Here is a 16,614-nt window from a genome sequence, read left to right as displayed (position 1 = left end):
CATGGCGTCTCGTGGATATCTACACCCAGCGAGAGATCACCCTTCCGTCGTTGGATACCGCCGCCATCGAGCCTCGCAGCCCGCCGGACACTCCTTCCTACTACGCATGAGACTCGTCAAGCTTTTGGCTCGACCTCTGTTTGCTGAAAGTTGTAATCTGCGAAGTGCCCACACCATCAGAAGACTACATGGATTACAAGCTCATTGCCTTGTTCAACATGGGATTAGTCTATCTGGAATCCGGTCGCCATACATGGTTATGGCTCATCGTCAATCCTGTTGAGGCAACATTTCTGTCTGATGCTATAGTGCACAATGGCATCGTTTACGCGGTCGATGCACAGATTGGCTGCCTATACTGGTGGAATCTACCGTCGTGTAATTGTTCTATCTCATCTCATCTTTACCTTATGAATACGACTGCCTGTTCATTGTTACAAATTTAGAATAGATGGTATGTCTATAACCACATCATTGCTATATGTTCCTCTCATTTCCTAGATTTTTATGACCACACATGTTATTGTTAGAGTTGATATGAGAACAACTGGCATCTAATGATTGTTAGAATAGACAATATGAGCATAACATCATGATTGCTATATGTTACTCTCATTTCCAAGATTTTTATAACAACACATGTTATTGCTTAGAGTTGATATGAGAACAGTTGTAGTAAGTGCTATGGTAGAATATGAGTAGGCTCTGTCATAGCTATTTTTCTCTCATTGTTACATGATGTTTGAACCATGACATATTGCTAGAATATGAAAGCCATTGGCTTTTTTTTAACTTGGGGTATGATTATGACCAAGACATTGCAATTCTCTGTCTATGATATGTGTCATTCTTATAATAATCTTAATTCCACACATACTCTGAACATGATTGTTTATTTTTGTCCTTTTGGTCTCTAATATGAATTGACAGCTGGCCTTCATGATTCCAGGACCTGGAATCATACCAGCCGATGGGTGGTGGTTTATCGCTCGTTCAGCTGACGGCGGTCATTTGATGCTCATTCGCACGCACCAAATTGACCAAACCATTACATCAAACCATATGTAGTACAGTGCCTGGGGCGTTCGTGACATTGATGGCTATGGCTGCTTCGTTCTCAAGAAAGATCCCAGCTCCGTTGGGCCAGGCGTATTCAACTGGAGGCGGGTTTACAGCCTCGGCAATCACTCCATGTTCCTCGGACTCAATTATCCGATCATCCAACCAATCATCGATCATATCACCGGCGATGATTACCGTGCTATGCAACTTCCATTCGTCAGGGGGGGCTGTGTTTACACATCATACCATAGGTTTCATGAATCACCATATCCAGAAATTCGTCGACACAGCTTGTTGCCAGATAATCTTCAGTGTGTGAAAGGCATCAAGCTTCCATGCGATGGATGGCTTTTGCAAACCCGACATGCGGCGATGTGGTTCATGCCAACAACAAATATGCACAACTTGATTCGTACTGATATCTAGACTGAGCCGTGTATTCTGCTGCTATAGCACGACCCTCTTTTGTTGGATATTATGTACTATTGTTAGTTTGAAGCACTCCTCTGGTTTGAAGGATAGATACCTTTCTAGGATCAAGTGCATCCTAACTCACCTGCGCAGGATGTACTGATAATGATGATGGAGATGCTGTGCAATATATATATATATATATATATATATATATATATATATATATATATATATATATATATATATATATATCAATTAGGCTTCAAGTGCATACTTGTTAGTTAAACCTATGGTTAAAATGTGACACTAAATATGACTAGTAAGTAGTACAGTAGCAGTACTAGTATACGTCGGTGAAATTATTCATCATGTCCACACATTCAATTGACGTGACAACACGTTGCGCGTGAGGTGACACAAGAATCCCGGTGGCGTGCTCGGGTATTCTGGACTTTAGATTTGGAGTACCACTTATCTGTCGAAATCTTTCATCATTCACTTAAAACATTCGATTGATCATACATTGAGTACGATATAACTGGAATTAAACGATGCAAGTCGAAGAAGGATTGGCCGGTGCTGCCGACTGGCATCATGTTCGATCCCACGGATCAGGAGCTGATCGAGCACCTTGAGGCCAAAGTGGGTGCTGACAGCGCGAGATCTCACCCTCTCATCGATTTGTTCATACCAACCATCGACAGCGAGCACGGCATATGCTACACCCATCCTGAGAAACTTCCAGGTAAGACACCGATCGGCCGTCTACTTGCACAAACATATTCCTTTGTTTATAGCTCTATTTTTCTTTTTAGACGCAGAATTGGTGAAGCAATTACAATTTGACAGTTAATAAAAAGTGAAACAAGTGACTGCAACATGCCAAACATGTTATGAAAATGCCAACTACATACACTAAAACCTGTATTCGACAATACTGCAGGTATCACACTGAGTGTCCTAAGCAAGCATTTCTTCTAGCGCAATTCCAGGGTGTTCAAATGGGGCACGTGGACGCGTCGCAAGATACAGTCGGAGTGCGGCATGCACACGATGTGGCACAACACCGACAATACCTTGCCGGTGATTGTCAACGGCCGGCAGATGGGCAGCAAAAAGGTTCTGGTGCTGCACACCAACAAGAACTTCGACCAGCAGAGGACCAACTGGGTGATGCACCAGTACCACCTCGGGGACCTGGAGCAAGAGAAGGAGCGGGAGCTGGTCCTCTACAAGATTTTCTACCAGACGAACACTAGGGCCAGGAGTAAAAAGATTATAAGTTAGTTTGGTATTGGTACTTGTACTACCTTGTCGTCCGCAAGTTGGTATTGTTGTTAGCGATCTTTTGGTATGAACTTGGCATTTGCTTCCAACCATCATGCCGAGGGTCGACGTGGATATAAAGCTGAATCATTTGTTTCGAAATGAATTTTCAGGCATCTGATTTTTATTTGATGGGTAGCATAAGCACCTGCCGTTTGAATTCCCAGTTCTCCAAATTTTTGAAACAAGTGCATGCACTTATTATCACGATGAAAAAACAATATCCCTGCTGCATCCCAGTTATCAGTCTGTACTTGCAGAATTCTCTCGTTTATTGAGCACGTATATTGTTTTTTCAGGTCGAGCAAGTTTCAACTGGGCTGTAGACTGCCCAGGTTTGGTTTTCTTTTTAACAAGCCCAGCCCATGACGACAACGGGGCACAAATATCCAGCAGGTATCTACTGGCCTCTGGCCCGCCAGCATTAGTTATATTTTGTCTTACAACATCCGCAGGCAGTTTTTTTACTGAATCAAACACACAGCCCAGTTCTATTTTCCTCTTGAAACGCATGTCCTACATCCGTTTTCTAATCTCTACCTATAGTTTTACTAGTTCATATACACGTATCATTATATTGAAAATACATAAAATTCCCTTTTCATATTTACATCCTTATTTTTGTTGTTGTTTTCCCTCCCAACGCTAATTTTTTTACCACTGGTTTTCCCTTAAACCAACTCAATTGTCCCACGTCTTATTTGCTTACAAAAACAAAACGAGTTTTTTGGCAAATCAATAAGTTCTTAAAAATGTTTATCATTTCGGGATTACAAAAGTTTGGACTCCACCGAAATATGCAAAATAAGGTTGAACTTTTTGACCGTGGTCCTGGGCAGAAAATGGGCTATAATAAATTACTTAAGAATTAGCAAACGGGCAGCAAATTATTAAGAAATAGCAAATGGGCTCTATCTTGTCTGCCACAGATTTGGAGGCTGACTTGTGGGCCTACTAAGTTCATGCGTACACAAGGTTTCTCAAAAAAGAAACTTAGTCAACAATCGACACTACCAGCGTCAGACCGTTAGATGTCAATCTATCGGCAATCGTGCTTCTTCAGTCTCTGATCTTCCTGCCCCAGCCACCCAAACCAGCGCCGTCGGAACCACCTGCTCCCGCCTCCCGTGGCCGGCTGTGCTGCCGGGCAGGCCTCACGGCCCCATCATATACTCGCATCCCTGGCCTGTCTATCCCTCTACTCACCCACACCTCCTGTTATTTTCTGGCGACGGTAGCCGAACCAGTCAACCCTCGTACTCTCCACCGCGTGGGCAGCCACTGTCGTGTCTTCCCCGGCTCTGTATCGTTCCCTTTGTAGGCCTCGCCGTCGTCCACCGCCCTGGTGCTCTCGGCGCGGCGTGGTCAACGAACGACATCCATCGGAAGTGGACTGTACGTGGAGAGGCTGACAGCTGGGTCCACGGCCGCACACAAGGAAATGCCTCCTTATTACATGCAAAATAATGATTCCTCCACCTGACATCTGGGACCCGTCGGAAGGGCCTCTGTATTTCACGAAAAAAACGTTCCCTCCGCTGACAGGTCGGACCCACCAACTATATGTTCGCACGCAAGGAAGTGCCTCCTTATTGCGCACAAAAAAATGAATACCCCCCTGCCAGCTAGGACCCACCACAGTGGGAGGCTGATTTGTGGGCCTACTAAGTTGACGGGGATGGAGGGCTTTGTCAACTTAGTCAATATATGAATGATTCTTGCTCCAGTGACTGTATGATGTCCATCCAATGACCATAGTGCTTCTTCAACCTCTGGTCTTCTTGCTCCAGCCACCCAAACCAGCGCGGGTCGTGCCGCGTGCTCCTGCCTCCCGTGGCCGGCTGTGATGCCGCGGAGGCCTCACCGCCCCCTACTACTCCCACCGCTGGCCAGGCCATCCCTCTACTCACCCACACCCCCTGTTATTCTGCGGCGACGGCAGCCTCACACCGCAGCCGAACCAGTGAACCCTCGTACTCCTCTCCGCGTGGGCATCCACTGCCGCGTCTTCCCTGGCTCCGCGCTGTCCCCTTCCTAGGCCTCGCCATCGTCCACCGCCTTGGTGGTCTCGGCGCGGCGTGGTCAATGTGGTCAACGACCGACTTCCATCGGAAGAGTACTGTACGTGGAGAGGCTGACAGCTGGGTCCACGACAGCCGCAAGGAAGTGCCTCCTTATTACGCGCAAAATAATTATTCCTACACCTGACAGCGGGGACCCACCGGATGGGCCACCATATTTCGTGAAAAAACGTTTCCCCCCTGACTGCTGGGACCCACTAGCTACATCTTCGCACGCAAGGAGGTGCGTCCGGGCAAAAAGAAACGATTCGCTCCCCTAACTGCTGGGACCCACTAGCTACATCTTCGCACGGAAGGAAGTGCCTGACAGTCAGGACCCACCTGGTCGAAGAGTACGTAGCGTTGTCATTCTGGTCGCGAACGTGTACGTACATACTGGTCGATGTAGAGGCGTGCACGTGTCGTAGTAGAGGCGCGCACGTAGCACGTACACGTACGTACATCGGCCAGTGTGCAAGAAAGAAAATACGTCCACATACGTACATACGGGCGGGGTCTCAAACGCCTACTCGCGCATACGTACGGCCAGGGCTCGTGTACATGGCTGGGTCGGAACGGAGAAATAGCGTCGTCGTCGTGTTCATGGGGAGCCAACCGGCTGGGTCGGAACGAAATGCGTTGTCGTGTTCATCGGGAGGGCTTGGACGGAACAGCCGATGGAAACGAGGCCTGGCGTACCGCAGAACGGAGGAAACGGCCTTGTGTTCGATCGGCCACGTTCGAAACGAGATCATGTTCATTGGGAGGGGTCTGGCGTTACCGCAAAACGGAGGAAACAGACTTGTGTTGGACCTCCTACAGTCGAAACGGGGTCCTGTTGATTGGGAGGGGTGTGGCGTACCGCAAAACGGAGGAAACGGACTTGTGTTGGAGCGCTACGGTCGAAACGGGGGTCCTGTTCATCGGGAGGGGTGTGGCGTACTGCAAAACGGGACTCCAAGTGATACTGTTCATCTCCACCATCGACCCCCTCCAGCCTCCACGGGCTACTGTTTGTCCACTGTCGACCTCCTCCAGCCTCCACCTGCGACTATTCATCCACGGGCTCCTGTTCATCCAGCCTCCACTGCGCGCTACTCCACCGGCTACTGTTCAACCAGCCCTCTCCACGGGCTCCTGTTCAACCACCCCTCCACGGGCTACTGTTCATCCACCCCTCCACCGTCTAATGTTCATCTAGCCCTCCACGCAGTGGTCCTGTTCATCCAGCCCTCCACGGGGTCCTGTTCATCCAGCCCCAACCGGCTTGATCGATCGGGGTCCTGTTCATCCAGAGGCAACACCACGGGGTCCTGTTCATCCACCCCCACCGGGAACTGTTCATCCAACCCCCCAGCAACGCTCACTGTTCATCCAGAGGCAGCATCGATCGGCTTCAGTTAGCAGCAGTAGCGAAGGAATCGCTCGATCGGGTTCAGTTAACAGCCGTCGATCGATCGCTCCGGTTTAGTAACGCGTAGCCTGCAGTGCAATTGCTCGGGTTCAGTAGGCGAACGCCTCGCCCGGGTTCAGTTAGAGCCCAACGCCTCGCACCCACGCGCGTGCGTGTACGAGAGAAACACGCAAACCTCAGTGCATCGCTCGGCCCCGACCACCCACCGTAACCGGAAACACCCCGATATTTTTCTCGCCCTCGCTTCTACCACGGTTTTTTCTGTCATGGACGGCCCAAAGAATGTCATGCAGCTGCGTCTCCGGCCCGCCCAGGACGAAAAGCCCATTTTATATCATGATTTTTTGTCATAGAAGTAGGAGCCCACCACATCTATGATGATACTGGGTTTTGTCACAATTATCGTCATAGAAGTGTCATAAGTATGACAGATTTTTTTTTGTTCAGCCCAAAATGTCACGGATGTGTCTTTTTTTAGTGATCGTCATCCCCGGTTACCTCCGAACGAGCAACTCCAAATTCACCATAGACCTTCATCATCGAAGCCAACCCCGCAAGCAACTGCACCGAAACCATGATGACACATGCCAACAGAAGGCCACACGCGCAAACAACTGACAACTCTGACTCTGACGACGAGCATCACAAGGGAAATGTGCAGGACTTGCGGTGCTGCAGCTTTGACTTCAAACAACCAAACAACCAGCGAAAGAGCACCTCGGACACGTCGAGAAGATCTGACTAGCGAAGCCCGAGCCACGAACGAAGTTCCTCTCGACTCCATCATCGTTGCCAAACAAACACCATCGCCCCGAAATGGTTGCCTCAACAAACTACACGGCAAAGATGCTGCAAAGCATGCAGCGAACATGCCGTCATCCACCAGTCTCCGGGTAGTGGCCGACTCTGAGACGATGCCCCAAAGAAGGAAGAAGACGTGAAGGCCCCTTTGTCGCCCGATCCTGAGGATCTGAGCTTTCCCTCCGGAGACAAGGCCGCGGGGATGGGCCGAGAGGAGCACCACATAGCAACAACGCTTCCAAGAAAGTGCACGACGCCCACGGGCATCGCTGTCACCGAACCCGGCAAAGGCCAAACATAGGATTTCTCCCAGAGATACTCAACCATCAACTACTCACACCGGCAGAACAAACAAACCCCATCCTGCCGAGGCCGACAATGAACTTGTCATGGGGTCCCACGATGCACCACGTCTAGACGCATGCACCACCCCCTCCCCCCAGCCAAAGCCGCTAACACCAAATCCGGGGCCACCGCTCCAGCAGCCTCCACCATGCCACAACCACGCCGGGCTAGCAAGATGGCCATATTCGTCGCACCAAGCCTGAAGGGGGCCACCACCCCGCCCCATCCCGCAGAGCAGAGCTGCCGAAACGAAGCCTGAGGAACCCGCAGCAGCCGCAACCCCACCCTTGGAGTGGGTGGCAAGTAGCCGCCGGAGCGCCACCGACCACCATGCCATCCCTGGCAGATGCCGTCGAGGCGCCCCAAAGCCGCTCCCCAAGCAACATGAAGAAGGACACCCATCTCCCGGTTGCCTCGTTGTCGCCCACGCAGCCGAAGGGGACCGCCGCATCTGCCGTCAACCGACCAGACCAGCGTTGTGACCAACCTCGGGGCTGCCGCCACGAGCTCCCAGCACTGTTGTCAGAACGATGTATGGGTACCCCGCCGCCGCCATGCAAGCGCCAGCGGCAGTGGCAGCAGGCCGCTTCATTTGGCCTATCCTCTCGCGGCTAGGTTTGGCGCCCTGGTGCCGCCAGGAGCGGCACTCGAGCGGGGTCTTTTCTCTATGGGACCAAATTTTACCTCTATCTCTTCATCCGCCCTTACTCTAGTATTATTGTCAAATCCCAAACTTTATCTTCTCGCTTTACCATCATTTGACGTTTTTACTTTCAACTTTAGGAAATCAATGAAATGGTCCTCATGTACTGCGAAAGATGGCATATTGTCTGCTTTAAAAATGAAACAGTTCTCACATGCACTATTCAAGGAAGAAAAAGAATATAGTTAATTAGCAAATGCCATATGTGTAGACCGGAGAATGGTAAACACTCAAAGGTAGTTGCCGCACCCATTACTTCTTTTTCTTTTTTGCGCCTTGTCGCACCCATTACTAACCGCAAGGAAATTCTGCATTACCTATAATGGTCTGTATCACCATGGGGTGGAACCCAGGAGCACAGGACGAAGGCAGGATGGGATAAGGGAGGGTGTGAAACCTAGTAGCCCTGTTCTGCAGAAAAGGGAATGGTAGAGAGAAAGGACATACCATTTTGTACAGAAATTTGGACAAGCTTTGTGTAGGTAATGTTCAATATTAATGTGCGAACAATTTTCAACATGATAACTGCCATGGTGTACTGACCGGGAACTACTTACTTACTGAAGATCACATAAGTGCGGCTTTTAGCATTTAATGAAGAAGAATGTATTCACATCAGAGAAGTATGTTCCGGTTCTTATATGATTATGGGTTATATATAATTTGACTATTCTTATCATGGGTTATACAACCGAAAACATTATTAATTATATGCATAAAATAAATAAATAAATGTGAAACTTCATTGTAAATTCATCTTTGCCACTCCATGTAATCGGAAACAAAAAAAATTATAAACACGTTGATGCACAAGACAAGTGATGGTCTTGAGGCAGGAGGGTCAGAGGAGGGCGACGAGACCTAGTCTGTCTCCACTGTGGTCTTCTCGTATGGTCCTATGGCGATACGATGTAAATCCAATGGTGAAAAGTAATCAAAGTGGGTTCTCCCTAAATCCAATTGTCCAAATCAGAATATGAAACAAATTTAATTACAAAGTTCTACAGATAACTGACAGACATTAGTACAAGAGCATACCTGTTTGCTGATGGCAACTGTAATTCGAAATCCAAAAGTTTAAATAACCTCAAAGTTGAAATACTGCATCCTTGCAGCTATGTCTCCACTGACAAATTGACTTCTTGCTAATAGAGAAGCCCAACGAATGGTGGTAAGCAACAAAAATGTCCGCAATGTGGTTACTGCACTGATACTTTCTTTTTTATCGTATGCCCACAGTATCGTATGGTAACACACTCGTAGTATCCACTTCATCTGCAAATAGCAGCAATAAAATTTAGCACGAAAGAGTATAATTTATATATGACAAATTGTATGGGTTGTACAATCTTTTATTTTGAGGCAAACATTATACAGTTTGTACTCTGTACTACTTGCCAATTCACAAGATATACAGTGCAGTAGCAGCAATCGATCATCATTCTTTGTTCATCCTCTTTCTCGGGACCAGAGCAAGCATACCGCCAGTCAATCAACCTTATATAAGGCCCTAATGAAAAGTGAAAACTTGGAAGAAAGAGCATCACTAGTTAGTATTCTGATCATCTGATGCAGACTTGGGTACGAACCGTGGCAGTAGAATTTTCAATGCCAACGTCGACAACAACCCAACTGAAGCTGCAGGACTAATCAATATATTTATTGGGTGTCATACAACTTAGAATAATTTTAAAGTACTTTTCATGTTTTCGTAACAACCCATTTGAAGCAGCATGAGCAATCAATAGATTTATTGGAGCTAGCAAAGCGGTGCATATATATCTTACACCTGCTATTTTTCACAGTTGATGATTGTGTCTTGTTACTATTAATTAAACGATGTTCTCTCCTTCATTATCATGGAGAGTATGTACGTCAGTGCAATCTCAAGGAATCTGAGGATCGTGCAGAAATTCTCATCCACTTTTAGATTGCGTGCCTGGTGTAATATATAGCGCAAGGTCTGCAGGTAAGCGATTATAGGAATCCAGCAGATATAAACCATCGTCGCCCGCAAACCTGATGTACATCACTACTACAAACCTAATAAGCCGATCTAATTGAGAAAGGTTTATTAGAATTTAGAAAGCCTTACCTCGGCAGAGCTGATATTCGTTATTGATCCAGGAGAAGCATGCCAACACAGCGGAAGCGGCATCCATGTCGGTTCGTGACGAATGGCGGCGACGTCGCCCACCTCCTTACAGGATGAGGCATCTCTCACCTCGTGGCAGCGACCGTCCGTCCTCAACAATGAGTCGACTCCTGTGTCCTTGCGAGAGGAGGTCCTCAAATGCGGCGGATACATGGGGAATCAGTGCGCCATAGTGATAGAGAGGCCACCATCGACGATGGTCTACACGATCTGGGCGGCCATGGTCACAGTGATGCTCGATGTGACAGAGGCAAAGGCGACCACGACTCTTAGCCGGACAACGCCGGATCAGACCGAGCTCTTGAAACCCTCGATACCTAGCGAAGGTGCTGACGACACGATGCCAAGGAGGATGATGGCAGCCTGAGGGGAGCGGCCGAGCGGGCCCATCCCCTGCGTGAGCGTGCACGAGAGATAGAGAGCGAGGGAGAGGGAGGAATCCGGGATGGGGTAGGGCACGAGGCTACGTGGTGGCGGCGGCGCTCGGACTCTTCGAGCGGTAGGCCAGGACGATAGAAGTGAGATGAGGCGTCTGCATTTTTTTGTTGCTGCCATTGGATAATATTCGATTACAAATTAAATAGGTACATAAATACTTTAATAATGAGATAATATTTCATTACAAATTAAGTAGGTACATAAATGCTTTAATAATGAGATTTCTCAAAATTGGTTATTTGTTTCCTAATTAATGTGAGTGAGCGATTTAAGGTAATTAATTTAGATTTGATCTTTAGAGATTGATCGTGATTGACTTTCACATAAAGATATTACTAAATAATTTGCGTCAGTATGGAAAGTTCTGATCCGTTCAGATTTTTTTTGTTGTGTGTGAGGGTGATGCGAAACTAAACCGGTGGGGTGGGGGAGGGGATGAAAAAAACCAGCGAAATAAAACGGTTGAAAGTGATGGGACAAAAATAAACCATGGATACTATTCAACCAACTCAGACATTAAAAGTAGAGATTAATCAATAACAGTTATTTCTGCAGTACACTTGACTACTTGAGCACTGCCTCTGCCTGATTATAGCTCTTTTCCCTTGATCAAGTGGGCGGCGCTCTAGCTTAGCTACAACAAATCATGGTGCCTTTTCCTGAACCTGTGTGCTGCTGCCAGTAGAGGAGGATGTCATTTCTCTTTCAAGTCTCGCTCTCTGATGAAGACCCGATTCTGCCTGCTGCCGCCGCCCTCTTGACGGTCGGGCTCGACTCGGGGTTGCCGGAATCATCGTCGGAGCGCTTCCTCTTGAGACGATCAGTGGAGTTAATCTGCTCCAGCACATAGGGCGGCAGGTCCTTCCTTCGGGTGTGCGAGACGTTCAGCTCCATGCCAGGCCTCCAGAACGCGTACGTGTACACCTCGTCCTTGAACTCCTGCGTCGTCAGGCGAAGGTCGAACTGCGGCGGCTGCTGCGGTTGCTGTGGCGACGGTGCTGGCTTGGACAGTCTCACGAAGAAGGACACGCGCCGCCGATCATCATCATCGGCGTAGGCGTGCGGGTGCGGATGGCAGAGCAGCATGCCGGCCGTGGCCATCTCGACCCTGACCACCAGCTGCCTCAGCCGCGACTCCACCCACCCCTTCCACTCCCGGAGATCCTCCTCCCCGCTGGCCACCTTCACGTCCACCCGCAGGTAGCTCTTGTACGCCTTGAAGAAATTGAACGGCCTGAACAGCGCGTCCCACGCGCCGGCCACGGCGATCTCCTGGCAAACCTTGTGCGCCGCCTCGAACTCCGCTGTCATGGTTCGCAGGGTGGCGCGGGAGACGTTGTAGCACGAGTTCATGCAGGGGTATGCCGGCGTGATGACGGGCATGAGGTGGCTCCCGTCGCGGGGGTTCCTCCTCGGGTCCCACACGGGGAGCCCAAGCGGCATCTCGCCGCCGTCGTCGTCGTGCTCGATCTCCCGCAGCATCACCGGGTTGGGCCACTTCCACTGCGAGAAGATCCGGAAGAAGCGCGGCACCAGCATGCTGGGCGCGGCGTTGGGGTAGAGCTGGCACACGCGCGCCACGAGGATGGCCCACCCCACGCCGCCGACGAAGCCCATGGCGTAGGAGTAGATGCCCCTCGCCTTGGCCCAATGCTTCACGCAGCGCAGCTTCGTGCGGAAGGCGCCGGCGTCCGGGACCAGCCGCAGGATCTCGTCGGCGACGCGGACGCCGTTGAGGCTGCGGACGGTGGCCATGTCCAGGCCGCAGAGCACGGAGCGGCCGCGCAGGTCCAGGTCGAGGCAGACGCTGGCGTAGAGGAGGTCCACCTGCACGCCGCGGAACCTCATCTTGATGACCGGCACGTACGCACCGGGAACCAGCTGCAGCTCCGTCACCGCCTCGGTCTCGGCCAGCACGCAGCCAAGCACGTCGAAGAAGTCGTGGTGGCGGTCCACATAGGCGGGCCCGACAACAAGGGCGTCGATGTCGGAGCGGCGGCCATGGACGCCGAGGCGGTAGGAACCGAAGGGGAGCAGCAGGGCGGTTGCATGCTCAGCCATGCCATCGGGGTACTCTCGCTGAGTCGTGAGCCGCTTCACCCAGCAGTTGAAGATGCCGTGGAGCTCGCCACTGCTATGAAAAGGGCTATAGATAATATGAACATTAATGGCGCATCACACATGTGGTGCGCCATTATTATATACTAATGGCGCATCATGTGTTGGTGCGTCATTAGTGTCCAAATACTAATGGCGCATCACATCCACGATGAGCCACTAGTAACAATTTTTTTTTTTCAAAACTAGTAATGGCGCACCAGTGAATAGTGCGCCATTACTAGTTAAACTAGTAATGGCGCACCACATCCACGGTGCGCCACTAGTAATTTTTTTTCAATTTTTTTTTCAAAACTAGTAATGGCGCACCGTGTGTGGTGCGCCATTACTAGTTCAACTAGTAGTGGCGCACCACTCCCATGGTGCGTCATTACCAACTTGGCCCAAAAATTCCACAGGATGCACCCCCCGTGGACCGCCTTTTCAGTTTAAAAAAATAAAAGAAAAAATAAGTTTCCCATGTGATATGTGGTCTATTTGTTGGGAAAATTTACAAATATGAATTTCGACTTTATTTGCAAAATCTCTGTGGAATTTGTAAAATGGGCATAACTTTTGCATACGAACTCGGATTAAAAAGTTTTTTATATGAAAAATCATCTACTCGAAAAGTTACATCCAAATTTAACCGGGGAACCCCGTCAAACATTTTCAAAATCCTCAAAAACCAAACATAAAAAAAGTTACGGGGCTTTTAAGATCTAGAGGGAAAAAATGGAAAAAAATTCAAACTTACTAGTGGCGCACCATTTGCTAGGTGCGCCACTAGTAGTAAAAAAAATTGGTTTCGAACTATTTTGTTTGGAATTTTTTTCAAAAAATGATACGTAATATGACCGGGAAGTTTGAAATATTTTTCAAAATTTCATCATACTCATGAACATGAACAAAGTCCTAGACATCAACAAGGTTTGATAGGATTGATATGATAGATATATCAACAAGTGCCTGTTAAGTGAGGTGGTGCTGGGGTTGGATTTGACTTGAGATTAAGCCATAGTGACCCGAGATTAGAAAAAAACGAAAAAAAAATTTGAAAAAAAAAGTTGTTAGTGGTGCGCCATTACTAAGTCAGATAGTAATGGTGCACCGTGTGATATACTAATGACGCACTCCCTGATACGCCATTAGTATCTGGTATACTAATGTCGCACCAGGGGTACGCCATTAGTATTAAATTCTAATGGCGTGATGCTAGTGACGCACCTATAGTGCGCCATTAGTAGCCAAAATAGGTGCGCCACTAGCAGGCCTTTTCCTAGTAGTGCGCTCAACACATCCTCGCGGGCAGCCGTCTCCTCAGCGCTCTTGTGTAGGCCAGCTTCACGCAGGTGCTTCTCGAGCTGCGCCCTGCTCTCCTGCTCCGCCGGCGTCGGGCCAACCAGGAAAATCGGGGACGCCATTGTTTGTGGGCTGCTAGTATGCCAGAACTAAATCAATCGACTTGAACGAAGATGGAGAGAGGTCTTGCTTTTATCTGCGTGGTGAGATGATTGATGGGAAAGGGAGACGGCATTGTAGTCGAACTCGGATTCCAGTAAAAGAAACGCGTGCGATTGCAGCGTTCGTTGCAGTCCTAAGCCGTTTCCGGCAACAACTCGTTTGCATTTGGTAGGAATGAAACGAAAACACGTTCCGCAAAGGATTTGATTTGGTGGGGTTTGGATTCCAAATCTAATTTCCTCGTTTAGCAGCCACATGGATTTGTGAAGCGAAACCCTATTTTGTGGAAGGATTTGTGAAATGAAATGAATGACCTGTTTCGTTTGCCCGCTATTTTGAAATGCACACAATCAATGTAATTTTACGTTGTAAATGGGTTTTTTGTAGAGACAACATCAGATTTGTATGATGTATTAATTACACGATGTATTGCTCATGTGCAAAGGCACGTATATATGATGTACAAAGGTGGGCCACGACCTGAACTATACAAGGAACTAAGAGGTGGGCCCAATACATAGATATGCACAACATATATACTCAACATCCCCCTCCCCCCGCAGTCGAAGCGGCACCGCTGCTGACGCAAAGACTGGACCAGAACTCCTCAAATGACGTCGTAGGCAAGCCCTTGGTCATAATATCTGTAAATTGTTGGGAAGTAGGAACGTGTACCACCTGTTCCCGAACAAAATGGATATCCAACTCAATATGCTTGGTCCGACGATGATGTACCAGGTTGGCGGAGAGGTAGACCGCCGACACATTGTCGCAGTAGACCATCGTAGCATGATCCACAGGACAAGAGAGCTCCTGAAGCAGCTGGCGAAGCTACGAACACTCGGCGACGACGTTGGCCACCGCTCGATACTCAGCCTCAGCACTGGAACAAGAGACCGTAGGCTGCCGCTTGGACGACCACGAGATAAGTGAGGGTCCAAGGAAGACACAATAGCCCGAGGATGAGCGACGAGTGTCAGGACAGCCCGCCCAGTCTGCATCGGAGTAGGCGGTGAGGGCGGAGGCGTGGAGCGTGGCGCCAAGATCCATACTGCCACAGACATAGCGGAGTATCCGCTTGACAGCAGCCCAGTGAACGTCCCGAGGAGCATGCATATGAGGACACACCTGTTGCACGGCATACTGGATCTCCGGTCGAGTCAGAGTGAGGTACTGGAGAGCACCAATGATAGACCGGTAGAATGCAGCATCCGAAGCGGGAGAACCATCCGTGGCAGAGAGCTTGGCCTTTGTATCAATAGGCGTAGCGGCGGGCTTGCAGTTAAGCATGCCAGCACGATCCAGGAGCTCATGAGCGTACTTCCGCTGATGAAGAAAGAAGCCATCCAGACGGCGCACCACCTCAACTCCGAGGAAGTAGTGCAAAGGACCCAAGTCCTTGATGGCGAATTCAGCGCGAAGACGAGCAGTGAGCTGACTGAGAAGACCAGCCGTGCATGCCGTCAGGATGATGTCGTCGACATAGAACAACAAGTAGGCTGTGTCGGAGCCCTGGTGATAGACGAAGAGCGATGCGTCCGAGCGGGTGGAGCGGTGTTGGGGAACGTATCATGCAATTTCAAAAAATTTCCTACGATGACACAAGATCTATCTAGGAGATGCATAGCAACGAGAGGGGAGAGTGTGTCCACGTACCCTCCTAGACCGAAAGCAGAAGCGTTAGATTAAAGCGGTTGATGTAGTCGAACGTCTTCATGATCCAACCGATCCAAGTACCGAACGTATGGCACCTCCGTGTTTAGCACACGTTAAGCTCGATGACGTCTCTCGAACTCTTGATCCAGTAGAGGCTCAAGGGAGAGTTCCGTCAGCACGACGGCGTGGTGACGGTGATGGTGATGTGATCCGCGCAGGGCTTCGCCTAAGCACTACAACGCTATGGCCGAAGGAGTAAACTATGGAGGGGGGCACCGCACACGGCTAAGAGAACAACTGATGTGCTTGGGGTGCCCCCCCGCCCCCGTATATAAAGAAGGGGAGGAGGAGGCCGGCGGCAGCCAGGAGGGGTGCGCCATGGGGGGGGGGGGTCCTACTAGGACTCCTAGTCCTAGTAGGATTCGCCCCCCTTTTCCTTTCTCCACCGGAGGGAAAAGGAAGGAGAGGGAGAGGGAAAGGGGGGGCGCCGCCCCTCCCTTTAGTCCAATTCGGACTGCCATGGGGGGGGGGGGCGCGGTCACCCCTTGCGGCCCTCCTCTCTCTCCACTAAGGCCCACTAAGGCCCAATATTTCCCCGGGGGGGTTCCGGTAACCCCTCGGTACTCCGATAAAATACCCGAATCACTCGGAACCATTCCGATGTCCGAATACTACCTTT

The 16,614-nt window shown here is 49.5% G+C and overlaps 1 protein-coding gene across 1 annotated transcript; it reads right to left on the bottom strand.

Moving 5' to 3' along the window:
* Positions 1 to 11,383: 11,383 nt before the first annotated feature.
* Positions 11,384 to 14,266, bottom strand: LOC123049456 (nuclear poly(A) polymerase 2-like). The gene is made up of 2 exons (XM_044472368.1): positions 14,112 to 14,266; positions 11,384 to 12,852 (listed from the first exon to the last, which is right to left on the bottom strand). The coding sequence occupies exons 1-2, from the start codon at positions 14,237 to 14,239 to the stop codon at positions 11,424 to 11,426; spliced, it is 1,557 nt and encodes a 518-aa protein (XP_044328303.1). The 5' UTR covers positions 14,240 to 14,266; the 3' UTR covers positions 11,384 to 11,423.
* Between the last annotated feature and the right edge of the window lie 2,348 nt (positions 14,267 to 16,614).

This window comes from Triticum aestivum, chromosome 2D (genome assembly GCF_018294505.1).
Source record: "Triticum aestivum cultivar Chinese Spring chromosome 2D, IWGSC CS RefSeq v2.1, whole genome shotgun sequence".
In the NCBI taxonomy this organism is placed as follows: domain Eukaryota; kingdom Viridiplantae; phylum Streptophyta; class Magnoliopsida; order Poales; family Poaceae; genus Triticum; species Triticum aestivum.
The sequence above is the reverse complement of the archived record's forward strand: the minus strand, read 5'-3'. Positions and strand labels throughout refer to the sequence as shown.

Excerpts from the sequence above, each read along its gene's own strand:
- LOC123049456 (XM_044472368.1), bottom strand. The coding sequence starts at position 14,239 with ATGGCGTCCCCGATTTTCCTGGTTGGCCCGACGCCGGCGGAGCAGGAG. Across the intron at positions 12,853-14,111 it reads ACGGCTGCCCGCGAGGATGT|CAGTGGCGAGCTCCACGGCA; the intron begins GTTGAGCGCACT and ends CCCTTTTCATAG.